Raw genomic sequence first — 26,500 nt, forward strand, 5'->3', positions numbered from 1 at the left:
TGACTCCCTGGGGTCATTATACCTAAGATGGTATTCTACTTATTTATTTAGCACTTTCTAGAAGATAATAGATAGAATCAGGTTACTAAGGACAACATCCCATTATCAATAGAAATCTCACCTTAGTAAATGTACTCCATGTGTATGAAGGATAGCCAGGATTAGTGTATGGCTTCTCTGCACCCTAAGCAAAGCTCCAACCTACTGCCCCCCCCCCCCAATGCCACCAACACCCACTTACCAGCCCTTCTAGTGAAAGGGTGGAGGTGACATCTGAGGCGTTCCACAGCCAACCCCTTCACAATAATGATCTTCCCTCATAGGCATCCTTCTTTCTGTGATAGGCAGACCCATTGGTGCCAGTGGCGTGCGGTGGGGTGAGGCAGGTGAGGCTCAAGCCTTTCCTGTCATACTATGGTATATGCCGGCGTTTTCCATTTATAAAGTATGTAAAAAATACAAAGACTATATATAAAAAAATCTTATTTTTATGATGCTAATAATTTTTATAGACAAAACTCTGGAGTAAAAAGTCTATGGCAGGTGAGGCAGCAGTGCCTCACCTGCAGTGCCTCACTTGCAGTGCCTCACCTGCAGTGCCTCACCTGGCTACCTTTTCTGCACATCTCTTATCAAAACTCAGCGAATCTCCAGCAGTGTATACTGCTGCACATGTGTATAATGCCGGCATGTACCCCATGGCTCATATACAGGTCGGGTATCCCGTATCCGGGCATCCCGTATCCGAATTATTCCAAAAAACGTGTTTTTTGGAATAATTCATTTTTTTTTGTCCCCCCCCCCCCTAACCCTCTTTTAATACTTACCAAGTCCTCCGGCGTCCACGGCAGGCCTTCAGCATCCTCTCCGGCGTCTCCAGCGGTCCCAGGAGTGCTTTGCGCGAGTGACGTCACCGGCGCGCCTGGGAACTTGCGCAAAGCACTCCTGGGACCGCTGGAGACGGTGCTGGTGGCCTGCCGTGGACGCCGGAGGACTCCATGGACGCCGAGGGACCATCGGGGACCCACCAGGGGCAGGTAAGTATGACTAAAAAAAATTATTCCAAAAACCGGAATATTCCCTTATCCGGAATGCTCGTTGGTCCCGAGCATTTTTGATAAGGGATACTCAACCTGTATTGTGTGCATATCTGGCTCTGGTAGTAGTAGTACGTTTATTTATAAGGCGCCGCAAAGTGTCCGCAGCGCCGTACATAGCATACAAAAAAAACAAATTACAAGGTAACGTACAGGGTGTGTTGAAAAATACAGTATAAATAGGGGTATAGCTGGTAGAACTAAAATCAGCATCAGTTCAGAAGTAGGTGTGGAAATTGTCGAGGAGACTGAAGATGAAGTAGAGGAAGGGAAGAACAGGACAGGAGCACAGGTGAGGTAATGAGGTAGGGTGAGTACGTGAGGAAGGAGGGACCCTACTCATAAGAGTTAACATACTAAAAATAGGTGGGTGGACGAACGAAATACAATAGGATAAGTAGGAACGGAGAGGAACGGAGGCAGGATAGGAGGATCAAAAGAGGTTAGGAGGAGGGATAGGCTAGTCAAAAAAAGTGGGTTTTGAGGGAGCGCTTGAAGGAGGTAAGGGAATCAGATAGCCTAATGGGTGGCGGGAGGTTGTTCCAGTGCAGGGGGGCAGCACGAGAGAAGTCTTGGACACGGGAGTGGGAGGAGATGATTAGGTGAGAGGTCAGTCGGCGGTCAGCGATGGAGCGAAGAGGACGGGAGGGAGTGTGGATAGAGATCAGTGAAGAGAGGTAGGGAGCTGTGGAGGAGGAGAGAGCCTTGTAGGTGGTGGTGAGGAGTTTTAAAGAGAACTCGGAAAGGAATGGGGAGCCAGTGAAGAGATAGACAGAGGGGGGAGGCGGAGGTAGAGCGGCGGGAGAGAAGATGAGCCTAGCAGCAGCGTTAAGAATGGATTGGAGAGGTGCGAGGCGGGTGAAAGCGGAAAGACTGTGAGAGAGCACGAATGTGGGGGGTGAAAGAGAGGGAGGAGTCAATGATGACACCGAGGCAGCGCGTTTGGTCGGTGGAGGTGATCTCGGTTTCACCAATGCTGATGGAGATAGTGGGAGAAGAGGGGATGTTCGGGGGATGGAAGATTAGAAGTTCAGTTTTAGCCATGTTTAGTTTCAGGAAGCGTTGGGTCATCCAGGCTGAGATGGCAGTGAGGCATTCGGAGACCTTGGACAGGAGTGATGGGGATAAGTCGGGGGAGGAGAGATAGATTAGGGTATCATCAGCATAAAGGTGGTAATGAAAACCATAGGAGCTGATGAGGGTGCCCAGAGAGGTGGTGTAGAGGGAGAAGAGGAGAGGGCCAAGGACTGACCCTTGGGGAACACCGACTGGCTGCGGGGTAGTAGGAGGAGCTCGGAGTGGAGACGGAGAAGGAGCGATCGGAGAGGTATGAGGTGAACCAGGAGAAGACCGTGCCAGTGATGCCAAAGGAGCGGAGGGTGTTGAGCAGGAGAGGGTGGTCAACAGTGTCAAAGGCAGCCGACAGATCAAGCTGGATGAGGATAGAGAAGAGGCCTTTGGATTTAGCTGATAGTATATCGTTAGTGACTTTGGTCAGGGCAGTTTTCAGTGGAATGTAAAGGGCGGAACCCGGATTGGAGGGGGTCTAGAATGGAGTTAGCAGTAAGGTGGCTTAGGAGACGATTATAGGTCAGACGTTCTAGGAGCTTGGAGGCAAAAGGGAGGAGGAGATGGGCCTGTAGTTGGATGGAGAGTTGGGGTCCAGATTTGTTTTTTTGAGAATTGGGGAGACAAGAGCGTGTTTGAAGGAGGAGGGAAGATCCCAGAGGATAGGGAAAGATTAAAGAGGTGAGCCAGGTGAGAGCAGACTGACGGACTGAGACGACGGATAATATTGGAGGGGATAGGATCGAGCGGGCAGGTGGAGGGAGAAGCGGATTGAAGGATAGAGTGGACTTCAGCAGCAGTGGTGGGGTAAAATGAGGACAGGGGTTGGAAGGAGGGGAGTGGAGATGTAGGAGGGGAGGAGGGAGAGGGTGAGGTCATGGCAGCAGTGATGGCAGTCCTGAGAGAGGAGATTTTGGTTGAAAAGTAGGTAGCAAAATCAGCGGCTACGATGAAGGACGGAAGAGCTGGAGGAGGGGGGAGAGCAAGGGAGTTGAAGGTGGCGAAGAGCCTGCGGGGATTGGATGATTGCGAAAGGATGAGGGACTTAAAGTAGGATCCTTGGCCAGAGCAAGGGCAGAGCTGAAGGAGGAAAGAATGAATTTGAAATGGAGAGTGATTTCTTCCAGAAGCGCTCAGCAGTGCGAGAGCACTTTTTAAGGAATCGGGTGATAGGCGAGTGCCACGGTTGGGGGTTGGAGCATCGAAGGGGGATAGAGGAGGGAGGGCAGGCAGAGTCCAATGCCGAAGATAGGGTGTCATTATAGAGGGAGGCGGCGTGGTTCGGGCAGGACATGAGGGCGATTGGGGCGAGAAGGACACAGCGTGTTTGAGAAGGCAGCAAGATCAAGTGTGTTGACGTTATGCTGTGAGACAATGCGCTTGGGGAGGGGGGGTGGGAGAGGGGGAAGCAGTGAGGGAGAAGGAGATGAGGTGATGGTCAGAAGAGGAAAAGCCGAGATAGTGTAGTCAGTAAGGGAACAAGAGCGAGAGAAGACGAGATCGAGGGAGTGTCCTTGGATGTGGGTGGGAGAGGTAGTCCACTGAGATAGGCCAAGTGAGGAGCAGAGAGAGAGGAGTTTGGAGGTGCCAGGATCAGCGGGGTTATCCAAGGGGATGTTAAAGTCACCAAGAATGACAGGTCAAGAGAAGAGGAAGTGTGGAAGCCAGGCGGCGAAGTTGTCAAGAAATTGGGAGATAGGGCCAGGGGGGCGGTAGATTGCAGCGACACCTAGGTGGTAGGGGTAGTATAGACGGATAGAGTGAGACTCAAAGGAGGAGAAAAGGAGAGAGGGTTCAGGGTGAATGACACTGTGGGTGCATGAGGCTGAGAGGAGAAAACCCACACCGCACCTTGGCGACCGTCAGGTCTGGGAGTGTGAGAGAAAGAGAGGCCACCATGGGAGAGAGCAGCTGGAGAGACAGAATCAGAGGTGGAGAGCCAGGTCTCGATGATAGCAAGGAGGTGGAATGCTCTAGAGATGAATAGGTCATGGATGGCAGGGAGTTTGTTGCAGATGGATCTGGCGTTCCATAGTGCACCGGAAAGAGGGGGGGTGGGTTGTGTATTTATGTGGATAAGGTTTTTGGGATTGCAGAAGCGAGGGGGGGTCGTTGGGAGGGTGGGGTGCGGGGGCGAGTGGTCAGGATAGGTATGGGATGGGAGGGGGGAGGAGCAATTGGAGAAAGTGTAGTTGAGAGATTAACAGCCATGAGGAACCGAAGGTGAGAGGGTAGGTTAGTGAAAGCAGACAAAGGGATTTGGAGGACAGGCAGCGTCTGTAGTAGATTTGCGAGGATGTGGCAGAAAACAGAGTGAGAGAGAAGGTAACAGGAAAGGAACTACTGCTTCAGTTTCCAACTCACAAGTCACTTAAGTAATCAAGCTTCACTTTAGTCTGCAAGCTTCCCTCTCAATGAGCAATGGTACTTGCCAGGGACTCTTGAGCCATTTACCTCACCGCACGTCCCTGATTGGTACCCCCCCCCCAGATCCTGGTACCCCAGGAAGCTGCATAATGGTAGTGCAAGCCCTGGAGATAACACAGGGTTGCCTGCCCCCAGGGAATGGCCAGGAAGCTACTGTAATTCGCGCTCTTCAGGGAGGAGGCGGGACTAAAATAACACAAATTTGCATCATTTTAGACCCTCCCGCTTCCCAAAGATCCACGAATGGCGGCATTTACCGTGCTGGGGGAAGGGCTTGATGACATAACGCTCCAGCCCCGCCTCTGGAAATGAGTCTCCTCTCCTGGCTTCTCCCTGGGATCAACTCACCCTCCTGGATGGTAAATGTTGAGTATCTGTGAACATTTGCTATACATGGTGACCTAGGAAACCGCTGCTGGAAGTCTGCAATATTCTGCTTTATTTATTATAAATGAATGGAATGTACACAAATATTTATGATGTTCCTGGTGATTGTTACCAGCGGCTTTGAGCGGTGTCTTCTGGGTCCTGCCGTCCGCTGATGGTGTCCAGGAGCATATGGCCTTTGTGTGATGCATCCTCTCTGTACTGCTGCCAGGTCCTTCCCTCTCCCTGCTGGCTGCGGCATCGGAGCTGTCTGACTCCTCTGTGAAGAAATCCAGGGCCTCCAGCCTATCAGCAGCTTGCATTGCACGTTCCTGTTTCCTGAAGGAGGGGGAGTAATTGGGTGTGCCACTTTAGGGAACTGCCTCCACCCGTTGCCAAGAGCTCCAGCAGCCACCAGCCTCTGAGGAGTGGTAAGTTTGCACCCAGCGTGTCCTGCAGCCCAACCCTGATGCCATTGGTATCACTGACCCCTCACTCCTCCACCTACTGTAGTGCAATCCCCTAAACTCCCCAATCATAGACTAATCCTAAGCTCCCCCAGTACCTAGCCCTAATATCCCATATCCTAAAGCTGGCCATACGTCAGATAGATCGATCTTAAGATCAATTGCGCTCATGATTGCGCACCATTCCCCTTGCAGTCCTTGGTGGTTTTTGGATACACAATCTGTATACAATCCATCATACAATCAGTAATACAATCCATCATACAATCAGTCATACAATCCATCATACAATCAATTGAGATTGTATGATTGGGTACAATATATTTCTGATGTATGGCCACCTTAACTCTCCCTCTATTGCCTAACCCCCCTCCCTAGTGCCCAAACCTAACTTCCCCCAGTACCTAGCCCTAATATCCAATCTCATATCCTAACCCACCCGCTAGTGCCTTACCCTAACCCTCCCCCTACTTCTCAACCCTAACCTCCCCCCAGTGCCTAACCCTGACCTCCCCCCTAGTGCCCTGGGCCCCATAGCAGCTGCACCCCCTGCACCTATGGTAGCTACATCCTGTATATAACACATGTAACTGTGACAGGGAAGGTGGCCCCTCTCAGCTCTGGGCCTGTGGGCGGAGACTCTGCAGAAGTGAGCTGTTTGTGCAGGGTGCAGGTTTTCAGGAGGTGAGCTCGCAGCTCTAGTGTTACATGGGGACTTTCCCTGCTGGCTTCCCCGGGAGGGATGGATCTCCCCGGGGAAGAAAGCTCCCTGAGTATGGACTGTGTCCGGAGCGCTGAAAGTGCTAATACAGTACTCCATGGAGCCACAGTAATAGGTGGCCAACCAGTGGCAGAAGGAGCCAATTGTTCTATTAATGTGGATTCCCCCAAACTGCAGGAGGGTGCTCCTCTGAGTGAAGATTTAACTCAGGGTGGAGCGGCAGCAGCTGTTGCCAGCCTGACTGTTAGTGAAGCGGGGGGGTCCCGGCATTTAGACGCGGGAGAGAATGTATCCCCGGAAGACACAGAGGAGGAGGAGGAGACGTTTGAGAGCTACACTATTAAAGAACTGCAGCGAGAAAGTCTTTCTATAAGCCGTAAAATAGCAAATAAAAAGAAGAAAAGAAACTCACGCTATAAATGGGAGAGGCCAATTATAGAAAAGGAGATCCTGGCACTAACATCCGCCCTTGAAAGGGTTAAAGCTCAATTGGCATTGAAGCGGTTACAGGAGAAAAAGGCAAAAAGTGAATTACTTGCTGTTTCCTGTGAGACTGAAGTGAAAAATGCACAAAAAATGGAGGTCTGTCAATTGGACGGACAAAATTCTGTTGCGGAGGTACCGGTGGTTGCGGAGATTGGGGAGGCGTCTCCCCAAGTTTCAGATGTGATGCAGGCAGACGTTGTTGCTTGTTGGGCCGACGCCCATGCTGTGTGGGCCGACGCCCATGCTGTGTGGGCTTGTTGGGCCGACGCCCATGCTGTGTGAAACTCCTAATGCTGATGCAGCAGCTGAATGTAAAGGTCTGGAAGTGGAGCGTTTTGACTTCCAGCTAAGAATGGATATAACTGGCACGGAAATCTTGTTGGCGGAAAAAGGCACTGAGGCAGCGACCTCTGGGGCAACATCAGGTGCAGATAGGTGTCTGGCATCAGATGGCAAACCAGGGGTTAATGCCCAAGAAGTGCAGTCTGTTTATTCCACAGGTAAAGAACATCAACACCTGCAAACAGCACAAGGAATGTCAATTCTGGATAAAAATGAACTGTCACCTGGTGAACAACAGATCATTGAGACTGTATATGGACAGATGCTAGTTCCAGAGAGAGCTAAAGTTGCAGCTCAATTATTGCAAAAGGAGCAAGTAAGACTAAAAGAGGGGACTGGGGAAGGTAATGCAGTATCTGTACCATGTGCTAATGTCCCTGTTAATGTCAATAAGCAACCAGTCCCAGGTATTATTTCTTATGCAAACATGGTTAAGGCTAAACCAGGTGTAAGCACCAGTATTCCCCAAACAAATGTGGGATCAGGTCAGGTGGTGAAAAGGAGAAATTTAATTCAATTTAAATGGTTGGGGCTTCCAACCATTGTTGGGGCTTCCAACCAGTGAAGCGCCTTCCAAAGAAGAGTTTCTGCAAATGATCTTCAGTTTGGGGTTCCGTGCAACTGACCTGTACGCCTGCATCCATCCAGTGAAAACTGCAGATTTTGATCTGAGTTTTATTTCATATCAGGGGCTTCAAGCCTTTTGGATGAAATGGCAGGCGTGCAGGTCATCTAAGCCATATGATGCATATAAAGCAGTGCTTGTTACAAAACAGGATAAGGTAAAGGTGAATATATTGGTGAGAAATGAATCCATTCCTGTGCAAGATATAAAATACTGGTTAACAAGGTTTTGTGATGTGGAATCCGAGTTGACCAAGGTTGGCTTTACCATGGGAGTGTGGGGAGGAGCATGGGCTGCAATGGTTAAATTAAGGAATACAGACAGGGGTTTTGCACACATTCCTTCTGCTGCCTATATTGGTAGAGACCGCATACAATGTTTTTATCAGGGACAACCAAGAACATGCTTCCGTTGTGGCGATTTCCGCCACTTAAGTAGTGACTGTACAGTGACTAAATGTGCTTTATGCGGTAAAGTGGGACATACTTCCAAGGAATGTAACAATGTTATGTGTAATCTGTGTGGAGAGGAGGGTCACCCCTACAGTAGATGTCCCTGGGCAGAACACAATATGGAGGAGAGTGTGCCAACTGGGGGAAAGAAAGATGACCAGATGCCGACCTTTCAGTGGGTAATGGGTAAGGAAGTGGCAGGTCAGGAGGGAAACCAGAAAACTGAGAATAAGAAAGTAACATCTGTTGTGGTAGTGGAAAATTCTGCAGTACTAAATCAAAAAGATTCCTATCAAGTAGTAAAGGAAAGTCGTAAGAAAAAGAGAAAAGGAGAGGAAGCAGAAATCAGTTTAAGTAACAGGTTTGGTGGTTTTACTTCAGATGAGGAAAATGAAGGGGAAATTGTTGGAAATGGGGGAGCAAGGAAAGTGGTAGTAAGCTCAAAGGTAGGGGTGGCACGGGTGAAAAAGAGTAAGAAAGGGAATTTTGGAAAGAAAAAGGTAACTGAAATGGTTTCTGATGAAGAAATCCAGGATAGTCTGGACTGGGACCCAGTTGGCACAGAGCTGATTAAAAACAGTGTGGAAAGTATAAGGGAGGGAAGTGACCAAAGTGGTGTGGAGTTAAGTAGTGGAGGGAAAAACATGATTGTATCCCAGAGTGATAGCTTAGTGTCATCTGGTTCAGTAATTGGTCCAAGTATTAAGATGGAAGACAAGGTACTAGGTGATCAGTGCCCGGTACTTAAGTCTGCTTGTGAACCGCCAGACCCAGGTTCCCCTCCTAGTGTGAACCCTGGAAATATGGTGGTTGAGAAGGGTAAAGTCACTTCTAAGAAGGTGACTAGTAAAAATTGATCTATTGCGGTTTGCATTAATTTATGTTATGTATTAATATTTCATGTGTGTTAAGATGTAAAATACTTGTTATTTATTTGTTTATTTATTGTAATATATTGTAAATTTTGTTGCAAGTTTTAATAAATGGGAGAATTCCCTCTCAGTTCTGGCCCCATAGCAGCTGCACTCCCTGCACCTATGGTAGCTACACCCCTGTATATAACACATGTAACTGTGACAGGGAAGGTGGCCCCTCTCAGCTTTGGGCCCCATAGCAGCTGCACCTATGGTAGCTACACCCTGTATATAACACATGTAACTGACAGGGAAGGTGGCTCCTCTCAGCTCTGGGCCCCATAGCAGCTGTACCCCCTGCACCTATGGTAGCTACACCCCTGTATATAACACATGTAACTGTGACAGGGAAGGTGGCCCCTCTCAGCTCTGGTCCCATAGCAGCTGCACTCCCTGCACCTATGGTAGCTACACCCTGTATATAACACACGTAACTGTGACAGGGAAGGTGGCCCCTCCCAGCTCTGGCCCCATAGCAGCTGCACTCCCTGCACCTATGGTAGCTACACCCTGTATATAACACATGTAACTGTGACAGGGAAGGTGGCCCCTCTCAGCTCTGGGCCTGTGGGCGGAGACTCTGCAGAAGTGAGCTGTTTGTGCAGGGAGCAGGTTGTCAGGAGGTGAGCTCGCAGCTCTAGTGTTACACGGGGGCTTTCCCTGCTGGCTTCCCCGGGAGGGATGGATCTCCCCGGGGAAGAAAGCTCCCTGAGTATGGACTGTGTCCGGAGCGCTGAAAGTGCTAATACAGTACTCCATGGAGCCACAGTAATAGGTGGCCAGCCAGTGGCAGAAGGAGCCAATTGTTCTATTAATGTGGATTCCCCCAAACTGCAGGAGGGTGCTCCTCTGAGTGAAGATTTAACTCAGGGTGGAGCGGCAGCCAGCCTGACTGTTAGTGAAGCGGGGGGGTCCCAGCCTTTAGACGCTGGAGAGAATGTATCCCCGGAAGACACCGAGGAGGAGGAGGAGGAGATGGAGACGTTTGAGAGCTACACTATTAAAGAACTGCAGCGAGAAAGTCTTTCTATAAGCCGTAAAATAGCAAATAAAAAGAAGAAAAGAAACTCGCGCTATAAATGGGAGAGGCCAATTATAAAAGAAGAGATCCTGGCACTAACATCCGCCCTTGAAAGGGTTAAAGCTCAATTGGCATTGAAGCGGTTACAGGAGAAAAAGGCAAAAAGTGAATTACCTGCTGTTTCCTGTGAGACTGAAGTGAAAAATGCACAAGAAATGGAGGTCTGTCAATTGGACAGACAAAATTCTGTTGCGGAGGTACCGGTGGTTGCGGAGATTGGGGAGGCGTCTCCCCAAGTTTCAGATGTGATGCAGGCAGAGAAGGGTGCACTGATGTGGCAGGTGCCTGATGTGGCAGGTGCAGGAGTAATTACTCCTGAGCTTGTTGGGCCGACGCCCATGCTGTGTGAACCTCCTAATGCTGATGCAGCAGCTGAATGTAAAGGTCTGGAAGTGGAGCGTTCTGACTTCCAGCTAAGAATGGATATAACTGGCACGGAAATCTTGTTGGCGGCAAGGGCGGAAAAAGGCACTGAGGCAGCGACCTCTGGGGCAACATCAGGTGCAGATAGGTGTCTGGCATCAGATGGCAAACCAGGGGTTAATGCCCAAGAAGTGCAGTCTGTTTATTCCACAGGTAAAGAGCATCAACACCTGCAAGCAGCACAAGGAATGTCAATTCTGGATAAAAATGAACTGTCACCTGGTGAACAACAGATCATTGAGACTGTATATGGACAGATGCTAGTTCCTGAGAGAGCTAAAGTTGCAGCTCAATTATTGCAAAAGGAACAAGTAAGACAGAAAGAGGGGACTGGGGAAGGTAATGCAATATCTGTACCATGTGCTAATGTCCCTGTTAATGTCAATAAGCAACCAGTCCCAGGTATTATTTCTTATGCAAACATGGTTAAGGCTAAACCAGGTGTAAGCACCAGTATTCCCCAAACAAATGTGGGATCAGGTCAGGTGGGGAAAAGGAGAAATTTAATTCAATTTAAATGGTTGGGGAAAGGTGAAGCGCCTTCCAAAGAAGAGTTTCTGCAAATGATCTTCAGTTTGGGGTTCCGTGCAACTGACCTGTACGCCTGCATCCATCCAGTGAAAACGGCAGATTTTGATCTGAGTTTTATTTCATATCAGGGGCTTCAAGCCTTTTGGATGAAATGGCAGGCGTGCAGGTCATCTAAACCATATGATGCATATAAAGCAGTGCTTGTTACAAAACAGGATAAGGTAAAGGTGAATATATTGGTGAGAAATGAATCCATTCCTGTGCAAGATATAAAATACTGGTTAACAAGGTTTTGTGATGTGGAATCCGAGTTGACCAAGGTTGGCTTTACCATGGGAGTGTGGGGAGGAGCATGGGCTGCAATGGTTAAATTAAGGAATACAGACAGGGGTTTTGCACACATTCCTTCTGCTGCCTATATTGGTAGAGACCGCATACAATGTTTTTATCAGGGACAACCAAGAACATGCTTCCGTTGTGGCGATTTCCGCCACTTAAGTAGTGACTGTACAGTGACTAAATGTGCTTTATGCGGTAAAGTGGGACATACTTCCAAGGAATGTAACAATGTTATGTGTAATCTGTGTGGAGAGGAGGGTCACCCCTACAGTAGATGTCCCTGGGCAGAACACAATATGGAGGAGAGTGTGACAACTGGGGGAAAGAAAGATGACCAGATGCCGACCTTTCAGTGGGTAATGGGTAAGGAAGTGGCAGGTCAGGAGGGAAACCAGAAAACTGAGAATAAGAAAGTAACATCTGTTGTGGTAGTGGAAAATTCTGCAGTACTAAATCAAAAAGATTCCTATCAAGTAGTAAAGGAAAGTCGTAAGAAAAAGAGAAAAGGAGAGGAAGCAGAAATCAGTTTAAGTAACAGGTTTGGTGGTTTTACTTCAGATGAGGAAAATGAAGGGGAAATTGTTGGAAATGGGGGAGCAAGGAAAGTGGTAGTAAGCTCAAAGGTAGGGGTGGCACGGGTGAAAAAGAGTAAGAAAGGGAATTTTGGAAAGAAAAAGGTAACTGAAATGGTTTCTGATGAAGAAATCCAGGATAGTCTGGACTGGGACCCAGTTGGCACAGAGCTGATTAAAAACAGTGTGGAAAGTATAAGGGAGGGAAGTGACCAAAGTGGTGTGGAGTTAAGTGGTGGGGGGAAAAACATGATTGTATCCCAGAGTGATAGCTTAGTGTCATCTGGGTCAGTAATTGGTCCAAGTATTGAGATGGAAGACAAGGTACTGGGTGATCAGTGCCTGGTACTTAAGTCTGCTTGTGAACCGCCAGACCCAGGTTCCCCTCCTAGTGTGAACCCTGGAAATATGGTGGTTGAGAAGGGTAAAGTCACTTCTAAGAAGGTGACTAGTAAAAATTGATCTATTGCGGTTTGCATTAATTTATGTTATGTATTAATATTTCATGTGTGTTAAGATGTAAAATACTTGTTATTTATTTGTTTATTTATTGTAATATATTGTAAATTTTGTTGCAAGTTTTAATAAATGGGAGAATTCCCTCTCAGCTCTGGGCCCCATAGCAGCTGCACCACCTGCACCTATGGTAGCTACAACCCTGTATATAACACATGTAACTGTGACAGGGAAGGTGGCCCCTCTCAGCTCTGGGCCCTATAGCAGCTGCACCCCCTGCACCTATGGTAGCTACAACCCTGTATATAACACATGTAACTGTGACAGGGAAGGTGGCCCCTCTCAGCTCTGGGCCCCATAGCAGCTGCACCCCCTGCACTTATGGTAGCTACACCCTGTATATAACACATGTAACTGTGACAGGGAAGGTGGCCCCTCTCAGCTCTGGTCCCATAGCAGCTGCACTCCCTGCACCTATGGTAGCTACAACCCTGTATATAACACATGTAACTGTGACAGGGAAGGTGGCCCCTCTCAGCTCTGGGCCCTATAGCAGCTGCACCCCCTGCACCTATGGTAGCTACACCCTGTATATAACACATGTAACTGTGACAGGGAAGGTGGCCCCTCCCAGCTCTGGCCCCATAGCAGCTGCACTCCCTGCACCTATGGTAGCTACACCCTGTATATAACACATGTAACTGTGACAGGGAAGGTGGCCCCTCTCAGATCTGGGCCCCATAGCAGCTGCACCCCCTGCACCTATGGTAGCTACACCCCTGTATATAACACATGTAACTGTGACAGGGAAGGTGGCCCCTCTCAGCTCTGGGCCCCATAGCAACTGCATCCCCTGCACCTATGGTAGCTACACCCCTGTATATAACACATGTAACTGTGACAGGCAAGGTGGCCCCTCTTAGCTCTGGGCCCCATAGCAGCTGCACCCCCTGCACCTATGGTAGTTACACCCTGTATATAACACATGTAACTGTGACAGGGAAGGTGGCCCCTCTCAGCTCTGGTCCCATAGCAGCTGCACCCCCTGCACCTATGGTAGTTACACCCCTGTATATAACACATGTAACTGTGACAGGGAAGGTGGCCCCTCTCAGCTCTGGGCCCCATATCAGCTGCACTCCCTGCACCTATGGTAGTTACACCCCTGTATATAACACATGTAACTGTGACAGGGAAGGTGGCCCCTCTCAGCTCTGGGCCCCATATCAGCTGCACTCCCTGCACCTATGGTAGCTACACCCCTGTATATAACACATGTTACTGTGACAGGGAAGGTGGCCCCTCTCAGCTCTGGGCCCCATAGCAGCTGCACACCCTGCACCTATGGTAGTTACACCCCTGTATATAACACATGTAACTGTGACAGGGAAGGTGGCCCCTCTCAGCTCTGGCCCCATAGCAGCTGCACTCCCTGCACCTATGGTAGCTACACCCCTGTATATAACACATGTAACTGTGACAGAGAAGGTGGCCCCGCTCAGCTCTGGGCCCCATAGCAGCTGGACCCCCTGCACCTATGGTAGCTACACCCTGTATATAACACATGTAACTGTGACAGGGAAGGTGGCCCCTCTCAGCTCTGGTCCCCATAGCAGCTGCACCCCCTGCACCTATAGTAGCTACACCCCTGTATATAACACATGTAACTGTGACAGGGAAGGTGGCCCCTCTCAGCTCTGGGCCCCATAGCAGCTGCACCCATTGCACCTATGGTAGTTACACCCTGTATATAACACATGTAACTGTGACAGGGAAGGTGGCCCCTCTCAGCTCTGTGCCCCATAGCAGCTGCACCCCCTGCACCTATGGTAGTTACACCCCTATATATAACACATGTAACTGTGAAAGGGAAGGTGGCCCCTCTCAGCTCTGGTCCCATAGCAGCTGCACCCCCTGCACCTATGGTAGCTACAACCCTGTATATAACACATGTAACTGTGACAGGGAAGGTGGCCCCTCTCAGCTCTGGCCCCATAGCAGCTGCACCCCCTGCACCTATGGTAGCTACAACCCTGTATATAACACATGTAACTGTGGGCCTTATTCTGGTTGGTGTGGGCGGACCACCGTAAGTACGGTCCATTTGAGCAAATACTGCATTCTTTCGGGTGAGCGTGAGTCCGCCCACAGAACAGCCGCACACGGACGGTCACAGACACCGACAAAGGGGAGTGGCGTACATTTGAGGGTACACCACCGTGCACGGACGGATCTCAGCCCTCTCCCACGACACCTAGCGTACATATGAGCGTACGCCAACGTGCACGGGATGGATTTCAGCCTTTTTGCTCGGAGACTCAGCGTGTCTCCCCGATTGTGAAATTTATGTCCAAGGTAAATATTAGTGAGATTGTGTGCAAAATAGTGCCCATGGGCATACGACATTTAACAAACATTGCAAGTAGAAACGGTGACCCAAAAACACATTGTTGGTGTTAGACGTGATAGATGTGTTTAAAAAATACATTAGACTTGTTGACTAATTGACACATGTCGACTCCTATGAATTGTGTATTCTGCTTTGTAAAGATATAAAACACACTTTCACTAAGGGTGTAGATGGTTAAAAAATAACTAGCTGGACATATTGAAACGTGTATTTGGATTAATACTACATAAAAATAAACCAACCTTTATATGGTGAGAAGTGTAGAAAGAGAACCTTCCTATGTATTTCTGGGCTGTGTGTGGCTTGCAGGTACTGCACTCTTCCGCACTCTTCTTATCCTCTTACTCTACTACCTCTCCTCTCGATCCTATACCTGCGCAAGTCATTAAAAATCTATCTCCTGTGATTATTCCAACCTTAACTAAAATCTGCAATCTCTCTCTTACTACTGGTACTTTTCCGTCTCTGCTCAAACATGCAGTGATAACTCCTATTCTAAAAAAACAGAATTCTGACCCTAACTCTCTCTCTAACTATCGTCCTATATCTCAGCTCCCATGACTCTCCAAGCTACTGGAGAGACTGGTCTACTCTCGCCTCACAAACTTTCTTAACTCTAACACCCTATTAGACCCACTTCAGTCAGGTCTTCGCTCTCAACACTCCACTGAGACAGCACTGACTAAAGTGGTGAATGATCTGGTAACGGCTAAGTCTAAAGGCCATTACTCACTGCTTATTCTTCTAGATCTTTCTGCTGCATTTGACACCGTTGATCACTCTCTTCTCTTACAAACACTACACTCCCTAGGTCTTAATGATACAGCCCTTTCCTGGTTCACATCTTACCTATCTGATCGCTCTTTCAGTGTTCGCTTCTCTAACTCTACTTCCTCTTCACTACCTCTGTCAGTCGGAGTTCCGCAAGGTTCAGTCTTAGGTCCTCTGCTCTTCTCAATCTATACCTCCTCTCTTGGCAAACTAATCAGCTCTTTCGGATTTGAGTATCACTTGTATGCGGATGATACTCAAATCTATCTATCAACCCCATAGTTGTCACCAGTGGTTTTGGGCCGAGTCTCTCTGTCATCTCATCTTGGATGTCTTGTCGCCAACTCAAACTCAATATTTCCAAAACGGAATTACTTATATTCCCGCCCACTAAGAACAGTTACCATCCTGACATCTCCATCGCTGTTGACAACTCAATAATCTACCCTACCCCACAAGCTCGTTGCTTAGGGGTCATCCTCGACTCTGAACTGTCCTTTCTTCCCCACATTCAATCTGTCTCCAAATCATGTTACATGCATCTAAAAAACATATCCAAAATACGACCCTATCTCACACAAGACACTACCAAATCTCTTATCCATGCACTCATTATATCCCGCATTGATTATTGCAATAGTCTCCTAACTGGTCTTCCCAAGAACAGATTCTCACCACTGCAATCAATTTTAAATGCTGCTGCTAGGCTGATCTTCCTTGCAAGACGCTCATCGTCTGCTGATCCGCTCTGCCAGTCCCTCCATTGGTTGCCTGTATATTACCGTATTCAATATAAAACACTTCTACTTGCTTATAAAGCTATTACCCATACTGCACCAGCATATATCTCTGCACTTATCACAAAATATCTCCCATCTCGACCACTACGCTCTACACAAGATCTGCGTCTCTCTTCTGCACGGATCACTAGCTCCCATTCATTATTACAGGACTTTTATCGGGCTGCTCCCATCCTATGGAATGCCCTTCCACGCACATTAAGACTCCCCACCAGTCTCCAAACTTTCAAGCGTTCCCTGAAAACTCACCTCTTCAGGCAAGCCTATCATATTAAAGTTCTACATGCTTAACCCTCCGAGGCACTTATGTATTATATAGCTTCCTTTCTGGACTTGTAACTGCTATGCTATTACTGGTGCCTGTCCTTATGTTTCCCCCCTATATCCCTATAGATTGTAAGCTTGCAGCAGGGCCCTCCTACCTCCAAGTCTGTCTGTTGTTACCCAGTTTGTCTTATCACTGTCTACTATTGTAAAGCGCAACGGAATCTGCTGCGCTATATAAGAAACTGTAACGGAATCTGCTGCGCTATATAAGAAACTGTAAATAAATAAATAAATAAATAATACTGACATGAGGCATTTCACTTAATAGGCTGCAGCATGGCTTAATATTGCAGTCAGGTGTATGCAATGTACTTGTATTTGGCGTTAATTAGCAGACCAGGGCGTCCGCGGTAACTCTAAGAGTGGTATGGAGCACTCTTTGGCGTCCGACAGTTTCTGGCCCAAAATGCACGTTGCGCTCGCCGAATGAGGCGGTTGTCCCTCCGTGCAGTTTCAGTGTACGCCCAGGTATATGCCCAGTTTTCTAGCCTCTCCCCTAAAAATGCCCACATGACGCCCACTGTCACCGTGTGATTGCGGATACGATTTTTCGCTCAGGACAGTCCGTTCATCAGCGGTTTGCTGACGCCGCACATGCGCATAGCGAATGATACGCATGCGCAGAAGAAAAAAACCTCCGGTCCGCCCGCACCAACCAGAATAACCCCCTGTGACAGGGAAGGTGGCCCCTTTCAGCTCTGGGCCCCAGAGCAGCTGCAGCCCCTGCACCTATGTTATTTACGCCCTTGGCGAGGGTATCTGACTGTTGATATGTAACCTCAAATAAAAGACATAAAATAATGGGTCTCCCTTTAGTCTATAACAATAGTTTATACTGATTTCATTTTCAGAAGCCAATAATGCCGTGTGCTTGTCTGTTACAGAGGACAGTCAGCAAGAGACGGAGAGGAAGATACGGGGAATGAATTTCCAAAAATCAAATAACCTGTGAAATGATTTAGCAGCACGGCCCGGTGTCCCATAAATTGCACAATATTGAAATGATGCTGTAAATTGGATCAGTAGCTGAAATAAAAAATTTAGCTGACTCCAAAATCTGGTGATTATATGAAAAGTAAATACTGTATAATTCATGGGAGATTGGGAGGAAGTGTCAGCTCTTCTGCAATAAGCATCAGAGAGTGATCAGATTTGTAACGCTCACACGTACAGTGATATTGGATCATATGTAGTAAGGTTGCCATTGGTTTTCCCTGCAAGTTACTCTGTTGCTGCAAAAACATTTTATGAGAATTAGAATCGACTTTATAGGCCATGTATACTCACGTATACTAGGAATTTTTGCGGATTTTGGTGCAGCTACAAGCAAGGGAACACCTGGGAAGGCGTGACATACAGTACGAAGATATTGCAACTGTTTCGCATACATACAGTGGAAGTCTTACGTTTCAGTGATGAGCATAGATAGACAATTACATACTGCGGACAGATCATGTATTTACGGTTAGCATAGTTAGACGAATCGATTTGCATTAGTTTGTAGTGCATTGTTCAGTTGGCGGATAGCTATTGGAAAGAAGCTGCTCGCGGGTCTGGATGACTTGGCAGGGATCGACCTGAAGCGTCTACCTGATAGGAGAATGTCAAATAGGTTGTGTCCAGGGTGTAGCTTGTCTGCCACGATCTTCTCCGCATGCTTCTTGACCCTGGTTGAGTGTAGTTCCTGTACAGGGGGGAGGTCAGCCCCAATGATCTTCTCTGCTGTCCTCACCACCATTTGCAGTCTGCGTTTGTCAGACTCGTGTGCCCCTCCGTACCAAATTGTGACAGAGGCATTCCTAACGGATTCCACTATTGCCGTGTAGAAGATACGCATCAGCTCTTGTGGGATGTCGAATTTCCTGAGTTGTCTCAGAAAGAACAGCCGCTGCTGGGCCTTCTTGATGGTAGTGTTTATGTTGGGGCCCCATTTGAGTTTGCAGGATACTCTTGTCCCCAGGAATTTGAAGGTCTCAACCTGTGGTACCCGGCTGTTGGAGATGACTAGGCGTTCAGTTTTCTTCTAAAGTCTAACACCATTTCAACTGTCTTGGCGGGGTTCAGGTTGAGGTTGTTAATGTCGCACCATTTGGTTAGCCTCTCCACCTCCCTTCTGTATGCGGTCTCGTCCCCTTCCTCAATTAGGCCAATGACTATGGTGGTGTCGTCTGCAAATTTTATGATTTTTACTGACTGCTACATTGGTGTAGAGGGAGAAGAGCAGGGGGGAGAAGACACATCCCTGGGGTGCACCAGTGCTGATCATGAGTGAGGTGGACGTGTAGGCTCCGGCTTTCACCACCTGTTCCCTAGCTGTTAGGAAGTTTACAATCCAGAAGCATGTTGGTTCTGGAACTCCTAGGGCGAGAAGTTTGGGCTGCAGGATACAGGAGGAGATTGTGTTAAACGCTGAGCTGTAGAGAACCGAGGGCTGATTAAGCTAGAGGTGCCATAAACTGCTGAAGGAATCCCAGATGCCTGCACTTTAAGTTGTGTTTGTTAAGGGGGCTATGATGCTGCAGCAAATAGCCAATTAGGGAGCAGGGGAGGAGTTACTGCAGTTAGGAATAGCCAGAGGGTCAGGTGATCTGCCTCTCTGGTCCGAATTTCCTGGCTGTAAGGTGTGTTCAGAACCCCCCTCCTGTACAACTACTTTGATTCTGCTTGATTTCCTTATATCCCTCATAATCCTCACATCTCCTCTTTCTTTATATATCTCTCTCCTCTCTCTCCCCTATCTCGCTCTTTTCCGGGGTTCTGACAGCCTTCTCCGTCCCTGCAGCATGCTCCTCAGCAGTACGGCCTAGTTATGCCGCGCCCACGTAGATTGCGCAACCCACCCGCCCGTTACCTGGATCAGGGCTCCCCCTCTGATCCTGCCCCGGCTGGCGGCGAGCCGGCTGGGCGGGGAGGCAGAGCGGCGGTGAGACCGGGTGCGCGGCGGGGCGCAAGGGGGGCCGCGTCATCGGCTGATGACGCGGTCACCCGCGGCGTTAGGCCGCGACCGCGCAGGGTGGTTAGTGCGCCCGCCGGGGGTAGCGGAGGCTCCCCTGGGGGCAGCGCGGGTCCCAGGAGAGGCACCAGGTCGAGGGGGAGTTCAGCAGGGCACGCGATAGGCGCTCCCACAGTGCGGCAAGATGGCCGCCGGGCTACAGCAGCGCGCAGCGTTCCACAGCAGGCCCAGAGTGCTCGCACTCCCCCAGCATCCAGGAGACCGGCGGGGAGGGGGGCGCAGGGAGCTCCTGCCATTACCAGCGTAGCGCTTGATGGAGCTACAGCTCCACTGCCAGCAACCCCACGGCGCCTGCCGGCGGGGCCCCCCATGACTCAAAACAAAACTTTTTTCCAATCGCACAGGCAAAAATAGAATATATATATTTCGTACCCCTTTATATGTTTTATACTCACTGAGTTTTTATTTCTTGGGGTGTGCTACCACTAAGACAGAAATTAGACACAATTTATAGAGGAAGAGAAAAGGCTGTCATGAGTGTGGTGCACTCGGAAGAGAGAAAATTATCATAAAAAATAATCAGATAATTTATGAGGAGCCCCCATCAGAGGGAATACACCTAATAAACTGAAGAATTTTGACTTTAAAACCCATGCGCCTCTAAAGTGAAAGAGTATTATTAAACAGAAAGGCAATCTATCATACCTATCGTGTGAGAGCCAACTATTGTGAAAAACACTGAATGCACATTAGAGAACTACGTATACCACGCTTCCCCACAGGCCTGTAGGGACAGCGGCTTCTGTCACCAAAGGACGCATGAGGTCAAGATAGACAGTTTTTGGAGAAACCCACATTGTAGGGATACTCGTAATAACTGAGAATTTTGACCCACAAACATATGCGTCTCTTACATGACAATTGTTAATCAACATTAAAACCTCCCTGCAGTTTGAGAGCAAATATTTGTCAGCACAAGAATTGTATATTAACTTACTTATTACCATAGCACTAAGTACACACCAGGAGATATTGCACCCAATCCACCTGATAAGACTTGATCTAAATTTCAAGGGGACCTACACTAATTAGGATAAGCGCACACAAGTGTCAACTCCATAGTGAGTACAATAAAAGACACACGTTGTGCACCAGTCCAATCGATACACCTCAGGGATAGCGGGGTTCACTAAGCAGGAAAAATCTTTCTTTATTTTTCCTTTTTATTCTTACCCCATTTCTACTCATGTATGTTGTGTTTTATATGTCGCCATTTTAAAATTAAATATTAAAAGTTATTTTTTATGATAATTTTCTCTCTTCCGAGTGCACCACACTCATGACAGCCTTTTCTCTTCCTCTATAAATTCCCCCCATGACTCCCCTGCAGAGAGCTAGAAGTAGGTGGCTCAGCAGGGCCCGCCTGTTGCCACAGGGCCATAGGCCATCACAGGGTGTGGAGTCTAACATCGCTGCTCCAGCCCCTCCCCCTGCGCAGACGTCTTCACCGGCTGTTGACATGGCTGTGGTGCGACAGCTAGTGGCTATGCTGACACCGCAGGCGGGTCAGCTGCCGGCACCACCCACCGGGACAGGACCGGGGTCCCTTCCCCCCGCTATCCCTTCTGCTGGTAGTATGGCTGACGGAGGGCCTGCTGCTCACGTGATGGCTGCCCTTGGTTTTTCACCCGCGGCAACGGGTTCCATTCCTTCCGCGGTCCCGGGCCCAGCAGTGACACCGCAACGGCTGGCGGGTGTCGAGGCAGCAGGGCCGACAGAGGTGGCCGGTCCTTCGGGGTCCACAGGAGCGTCCACAGCAGGAGCTGTTCCAGGTGGGTCCTCTAGCACACACAAAAAGCGCAGGCGTAGACGTTCCCATACCTCCTCGTCATCGGGGTCCGAATCAGTGACGTCCGGTGAGGAAGGGGGTCATAGGTCCAGACGCAGGCACCGCCGTTCTGGGAGACGCCGCAGGCGATCCCAGTCCTCTAGCGGTGACTCAGGCTCCCCGCTGTTCCCCAGGGGACAGGTAGTACATTGCGAAAATACCGCGGTGCTAAGAGGCCTGCGGCGTAGCGTCAGGGACCGCATCAGGGAGGGCAAGTACGTGAGCTTTTTCACCATGACTGCCCAAGATGAGAAAGATTATCGCGCAGCGAAGCGCAGAGGGGGCATAGGGGAGGCTGCTTATTGCACGTACCAGAGGTGGCAAGTGGGACTATTCATGTTCGCGGCTTGCTATTTGGAAACCAGGCCCCAGGAACATATGAATGTGATAAGGTACATTCACATGATGCATGCCATGTACATGGATGATGGCGAGAGCGTATGGCGGGCCTATGATGAGCAATTCCGGCGAAAGCAGTCGGGTTGCGAGATCATGGCTCTCGGGGCCAAGGATGTCGAGGTCTGGATGGGTAAGAAGCCATCGGCTTCGACCACTGCGACTGCTGCATCCGCGGCCCCGGCAGCGCCGGCGGTCCCGCGCAGGGGCCCTTCGTCCTTTCGCGGGGGCGCAGGTGGAGGGCAGGCAGCTGGGAGATGCTTTGCTTTTAATAGGGCAGGATGCGCAGCGGGTGCTCGCTGCAGATTTAAACATCAATGCTCCAAGTGCTGGGGAGGGCACTCGGTCAAGGACTGCCCGCGCTCCAAGCAAGCGGGCGGGGCTGCCAGTAATAATGCCGGAGCAGCCCCGGCTCCAGCCCCTCCTCAGTAAGGCTCCTTCTCCGGTGAGGGGTGACCGCCTGGCCGCTTGGCTGGGGCGGTACCCCCTCAGGGAGGAGGCACAGTTTCTGGCCACAGGTTTCTCGCAAGGATTCCGTCTCCCCATCCGTGGAGAGGTGGCATCTGGGTGTCCTAGAAACCTGAAATCTGCCATCGATATGCCCCACGTAGTCCTAGAGAAGGTGGCAAAGGAAGTAAGCCTAGGGAGGATGGTGGGCCCATTTCCTGAACCCCCGGTTCAGAATTTGGTCCTGTCCCCGGTGGGGGTGGTGCCCAAGAAAGAGCAGGGCAAGTTCCGTCTGATACAACACCTATCCCACCCCCCGGGGCTATCAGTGAATGACGCAATTCCGGCGGAGTTGTGTCATGTACGATACCAATCCTTTGAAGAGGCTTTGACGATAGTGCGCAGCTTTGGGAAGCGGGCGCTGCTGGCCAAGGTGGACGTGGAGTCAGCATTTAGATTACTCCCCCTGCACCCCGACTCCTTTCGGTTCATGGGGTTCAAGCTGCCTTCCGGGTTTTACGTGGATCGTTGCTTGCCCATGGGCTGTTCAGTGTCCTGCGCCTACTTCGAATGCTTTAGCAGCTTCCTGCATTGGTGTGTCACGGAGAGCTCGGGCGAGACAGGGGTCGCCCATTATCTGGACGACTTCCTGTGCGTTGGCCCGGCTGATTCCCCACGTTGCGGGGCTCTCCTGAACGCAATGCAACAGCTGTTTGGCTACTTCGGAGTCCCCATCGCGGCAGACAAGACAGAGGGGCCGACTACGTGCTTGTCTTTCCTAGGTATTGAGATTGACACGCAGGCCGGGTGCTGCAGGTTGCCCTCCGATAAGCTTGCACGGCTGCGGGGGGCGATCTCCCAGTCCCTGGCCTCTGGCAAGCTCAGGGTGCGCCAGCTCCAGTCCCTACTGGGACTGTTCCACTTCGCGTGCCGGGTTATCCCCATGGGCCGGGTCTTCTGCCGAAAACTAGAACTCGCCATGTCCGGCCCCAATAGGCCCCAGTTCTTTGTACGCCTGAACGCAGAGCTCAAGAGAGACCTTAGAGTGTGGGAAGTTTTCCTGCGCGAATTCAACGGGGTACTGTTGTGGCCTAGCCCTGCAAGTAACAGTAGGGATTTGCAGCTATACACCGATGCCGCGGGGGTATTGGTTTCGGCGCGTTCCTGCATGGATCCTGGTGCGCTGCGACATGGCCGGACGAATGGGCGGAGAAGGGGCTCACCAGGAACATGCTACTGCTGGAACTGTTCCCAATAGTGGTGGCCTTAGAACTTTGGGGCGACCGCTTGCGCGATGCCTGCATCACTTTCTGGTGTGATAACCTGGGGGTGGTGCAGGCCATCAATAAGCAGAGCTCGTCTTCGCTGCCGGTAGTACGTTTGTTGGCCCGCCTTGTTTTGAAATGTTTGCAGATTAACTTGCATTTTGTTGCCAGGCACGTGGCAGGGGTGGACAACTCGATTGCCGATGCCCTGTCCAGACGTGACTGGGCTAGGTTTTGGTCCCTGGCGCCAGGGGCCGAATTGAATGGTGAGCTCTGTCCTCCTTATGTTTGGCAGGTCATCAGGCAGGCATGGAGGAACTAGCCATGCGGGCTATTGCCCCCAGGACGCTGCGTTGTTACCAAGCTGGCTGGCTGGAATGGGAACAATTCAGACTGTCCGCATCCCAAGCAGGTAAGGCCCCGAGTGATGCCATGACGGCTTTTGTGTGGAGTTTGTACTCCGGGGGGCAGACTGTGTCGGCCGTGAGACGGCTGTTGGCCGGTGTGTCGTTCTTCTCATCGCTGTATGGGAGATCGGACCCCGGCCGGTCTTTCGTGGTGTCTAGAGCCTTGAGGGGCTGGCGCCGCGCTTGCCCTGTGGCTCCGGATAGCAGGCGGCCCATAGACGTGTCCCTGCTGCCTCCTTTATTGGGAGCGGTGAGGGATATCTGTCATTCCGATTATGAGGTCCGGCTGTTTCGCCTGGCATATGCTATGGCTTTCCACGGAGCTTTCAGGGTTGGCGAGCTGGTAGCCCCGTCAAGGCAGCGGCCTTCGCCTCTGTCGATAGAGGACGTGGTGATTCAGGTCGACTTGGTTTGGTGCCGGGTCCGGCGTTCCAAGACGGACCAGGCTGGGAGAGGTCAATGGCTGTCATTGCAGCCGTGCCCGGTGGAAGGGATATGCCCAGTGGCGATGGCCAGTTCCTACGCCCTGTTGCGGCCTGACTGCCCGGGGGCGTGGCTAATGCACTTGGATGGTTCCTCATTGACCAAATACCAGTTCTGCCACGTTTTGGGGCGTGCCCTGGTTTCGCTTGGCCTTGATCCGAGGGAGTTTGGAACACACTCTTTTCGGATTGGGGCGGCCACATCTGCCGCTGCTGGGGGTCAATCCGACGCAGAGATACAGTCTCTGGGTCGATGGCGTTCGGCAGCATTCCGCAGATACATTCGGCCTGGTCTATCTGTCCAACTGCCTGACTGTAGCCGACTGGACGCATAAGTACTCGTCTCACTTTAGCGGGAGTCTTGAGGTGGTCCACTTTCCCCCGGGGGCACAATTCGGCTGAATTACAATTTGACATGGCGTCATGGATAGTTTACTCCGGGGGTTTTCTGTGCAGTGTGCCTCAAGGTCTGGTCGGCTACGGTTCCTTTCTCTTCTCTCCCTCTCCAGTGTGTTTGATTTGTTGGGAGCGGCGAGATGTGATGGCATGCGTCCTAACCTGTTTACATCTTGCAGGTCGCAGGGACGTCAAGACGGTGTGGGTGATGGGACACTCGTTTGTCCACTGGGCATCAAAAGCGTGTGAAAGTTTGAGTGGGGGTATGCGTGCAAAAGCTCGAATGGTTCGATGGTTGGGAGTGCGTGGCATGCTTTGGGGAGCGTTGCAGGGCTTATTGCTACGGTCAGTGCGGGACTTTGGAGTCCCTGAGGTGCTAATTTTGCACCTGGGCGGAAACGATCTAGGCCGATGCACTGCCTTAGAGTTGCGGTCAATTATTATCAGGGACCTGCATATTATAGCCCAGACGCTCCCCTGCTGCCGCCTGGTCTGGTCCTCCATGATCCCCAGGCGGGTCTGGAGGACAGCCAGGTCAGGGCCCCGCTTGGATGGCGCATGGAGAAAGGTCAATGCTGCGGTGCAGCGATACCTGTTGGCGAATAGCGGTGGTGTCATCAGGCATGACTCCATCGTCTATAAGCGGGGTTCCCTGTATAGGCCGGACGGTGTCCATTTAAGTCCCGAAGGAATGGAGATATTCCTGGACGACCTGTTTAGAGGTTTTTATTTGAAGTTATGGTTGTTAGGTAGAAGTGCTGAGCGTTAGGGTGGCGGTGCTGCAGCCTAAGGCTTGGCTTGTGGCGGTAAAGAACGGTCCTTGTTCAAATGCTGATATGAGGATAGTGGGGTGCGCTCTCCCCTCAATGATACGCCACGAGCCCATGCCCCTTGGACAGGGGATGGGCTGCACCATCCGCATGGGTGGGTTGCGTGGGAGAGTTGAACACCAACGCTGTGTGAATGGTGTGATGTCATCTTACCCTTCTTTTCTCTATGACCGTTCTTTAGGGCCGCCACCCTCTTTTATAAGATCAATATATATAAATAGTTGTCAATAATAAATTTGACATTCATATTGAAACGCCAGCACTTGTGTCTGTCTCTTTATTTTAGTATAAGTTAGTTAAGTTAGATAAGTTATTAAAGTGGCGGGGCATAAGGATTACCGATGGCAAGTTTATGAATAGGACTCTCGCGTGGGTGCCAGGGTGATCTAGGTGTTGGAGGATGTAGTGTAGCCATTGGTTGACTGTGTCCTTGACACTTCTGTTTGCATGGTAGGCAAACTGTAAGGGGTCTAGATGGGAGTTGGTCACTTCTCTAAGGTTCCTTAGTACCAGTCTTTTGAGTACTTGAGAGTCATTTAAGTCTTTTGCAGGTGACTTCTTGGGCACCGGAACAAGGGCGAGATTCTCTATTATAGAAATGCGGTAAAACCCCCGTTATCGGGGTTTTTACCGCATTTCTGTATTCTCTAACCTCCCTCCGCAGTGTCACCGCTGCGGAGGGAATCGCCAGCAAAAGCTGGCGGTTCCCTGCAGAAGCCTATGGGCTTCTTACCGCAGCGGTGTGTGAGGGATCCGTCACG

At 50.2% G+C, this 26,500-nt stretch overlaps 1 protein-coding gene across 4 annotated transcripts in view; it reads left to right on the top strand.

The window, feature by feature from the left end:
* LOC146024343 (uncharacterized) overlaps positions 1-26,212 on the top strand; it is a 41,087-nt gene extending 14,875 nt beyond the window's left edge. For all 4 annotated transcript variants that reach the window (XM_083155443.1, XM_083155440.1, XM_083155441.1 and 1 more), the window contains one exon: positions 17,560-26,212. In XM_083155443.1, the coding sequence (XP_083011569.1) occupies positions 21,926-23,617 (1,692 nt within the window). In that variant the 5' untranslated portion in view covers positions 17,560-21,925 and the 3' untranslated portion in view covers positions 23,618-26,212. The remainder of the gene's footprint in view (positions 1-17,559) is intronic.
* Positions 26,213-26,500: the final 288 nt, after the last annotated feature.

The sequence above is a fragment of the Crinia signifera genome, chromosome 1, assembly GCF_055691185.1.
Source record: "Crinia signifera chromosome 1, ASM5569118v1, whole genome shotgun sequence".
Classification (NCBI taxonomy): Eukaryota; Metazoa; Chordata; class Amphibia; order Anura; family Myobatrachidae; genus Crinia; species Crinia signifera.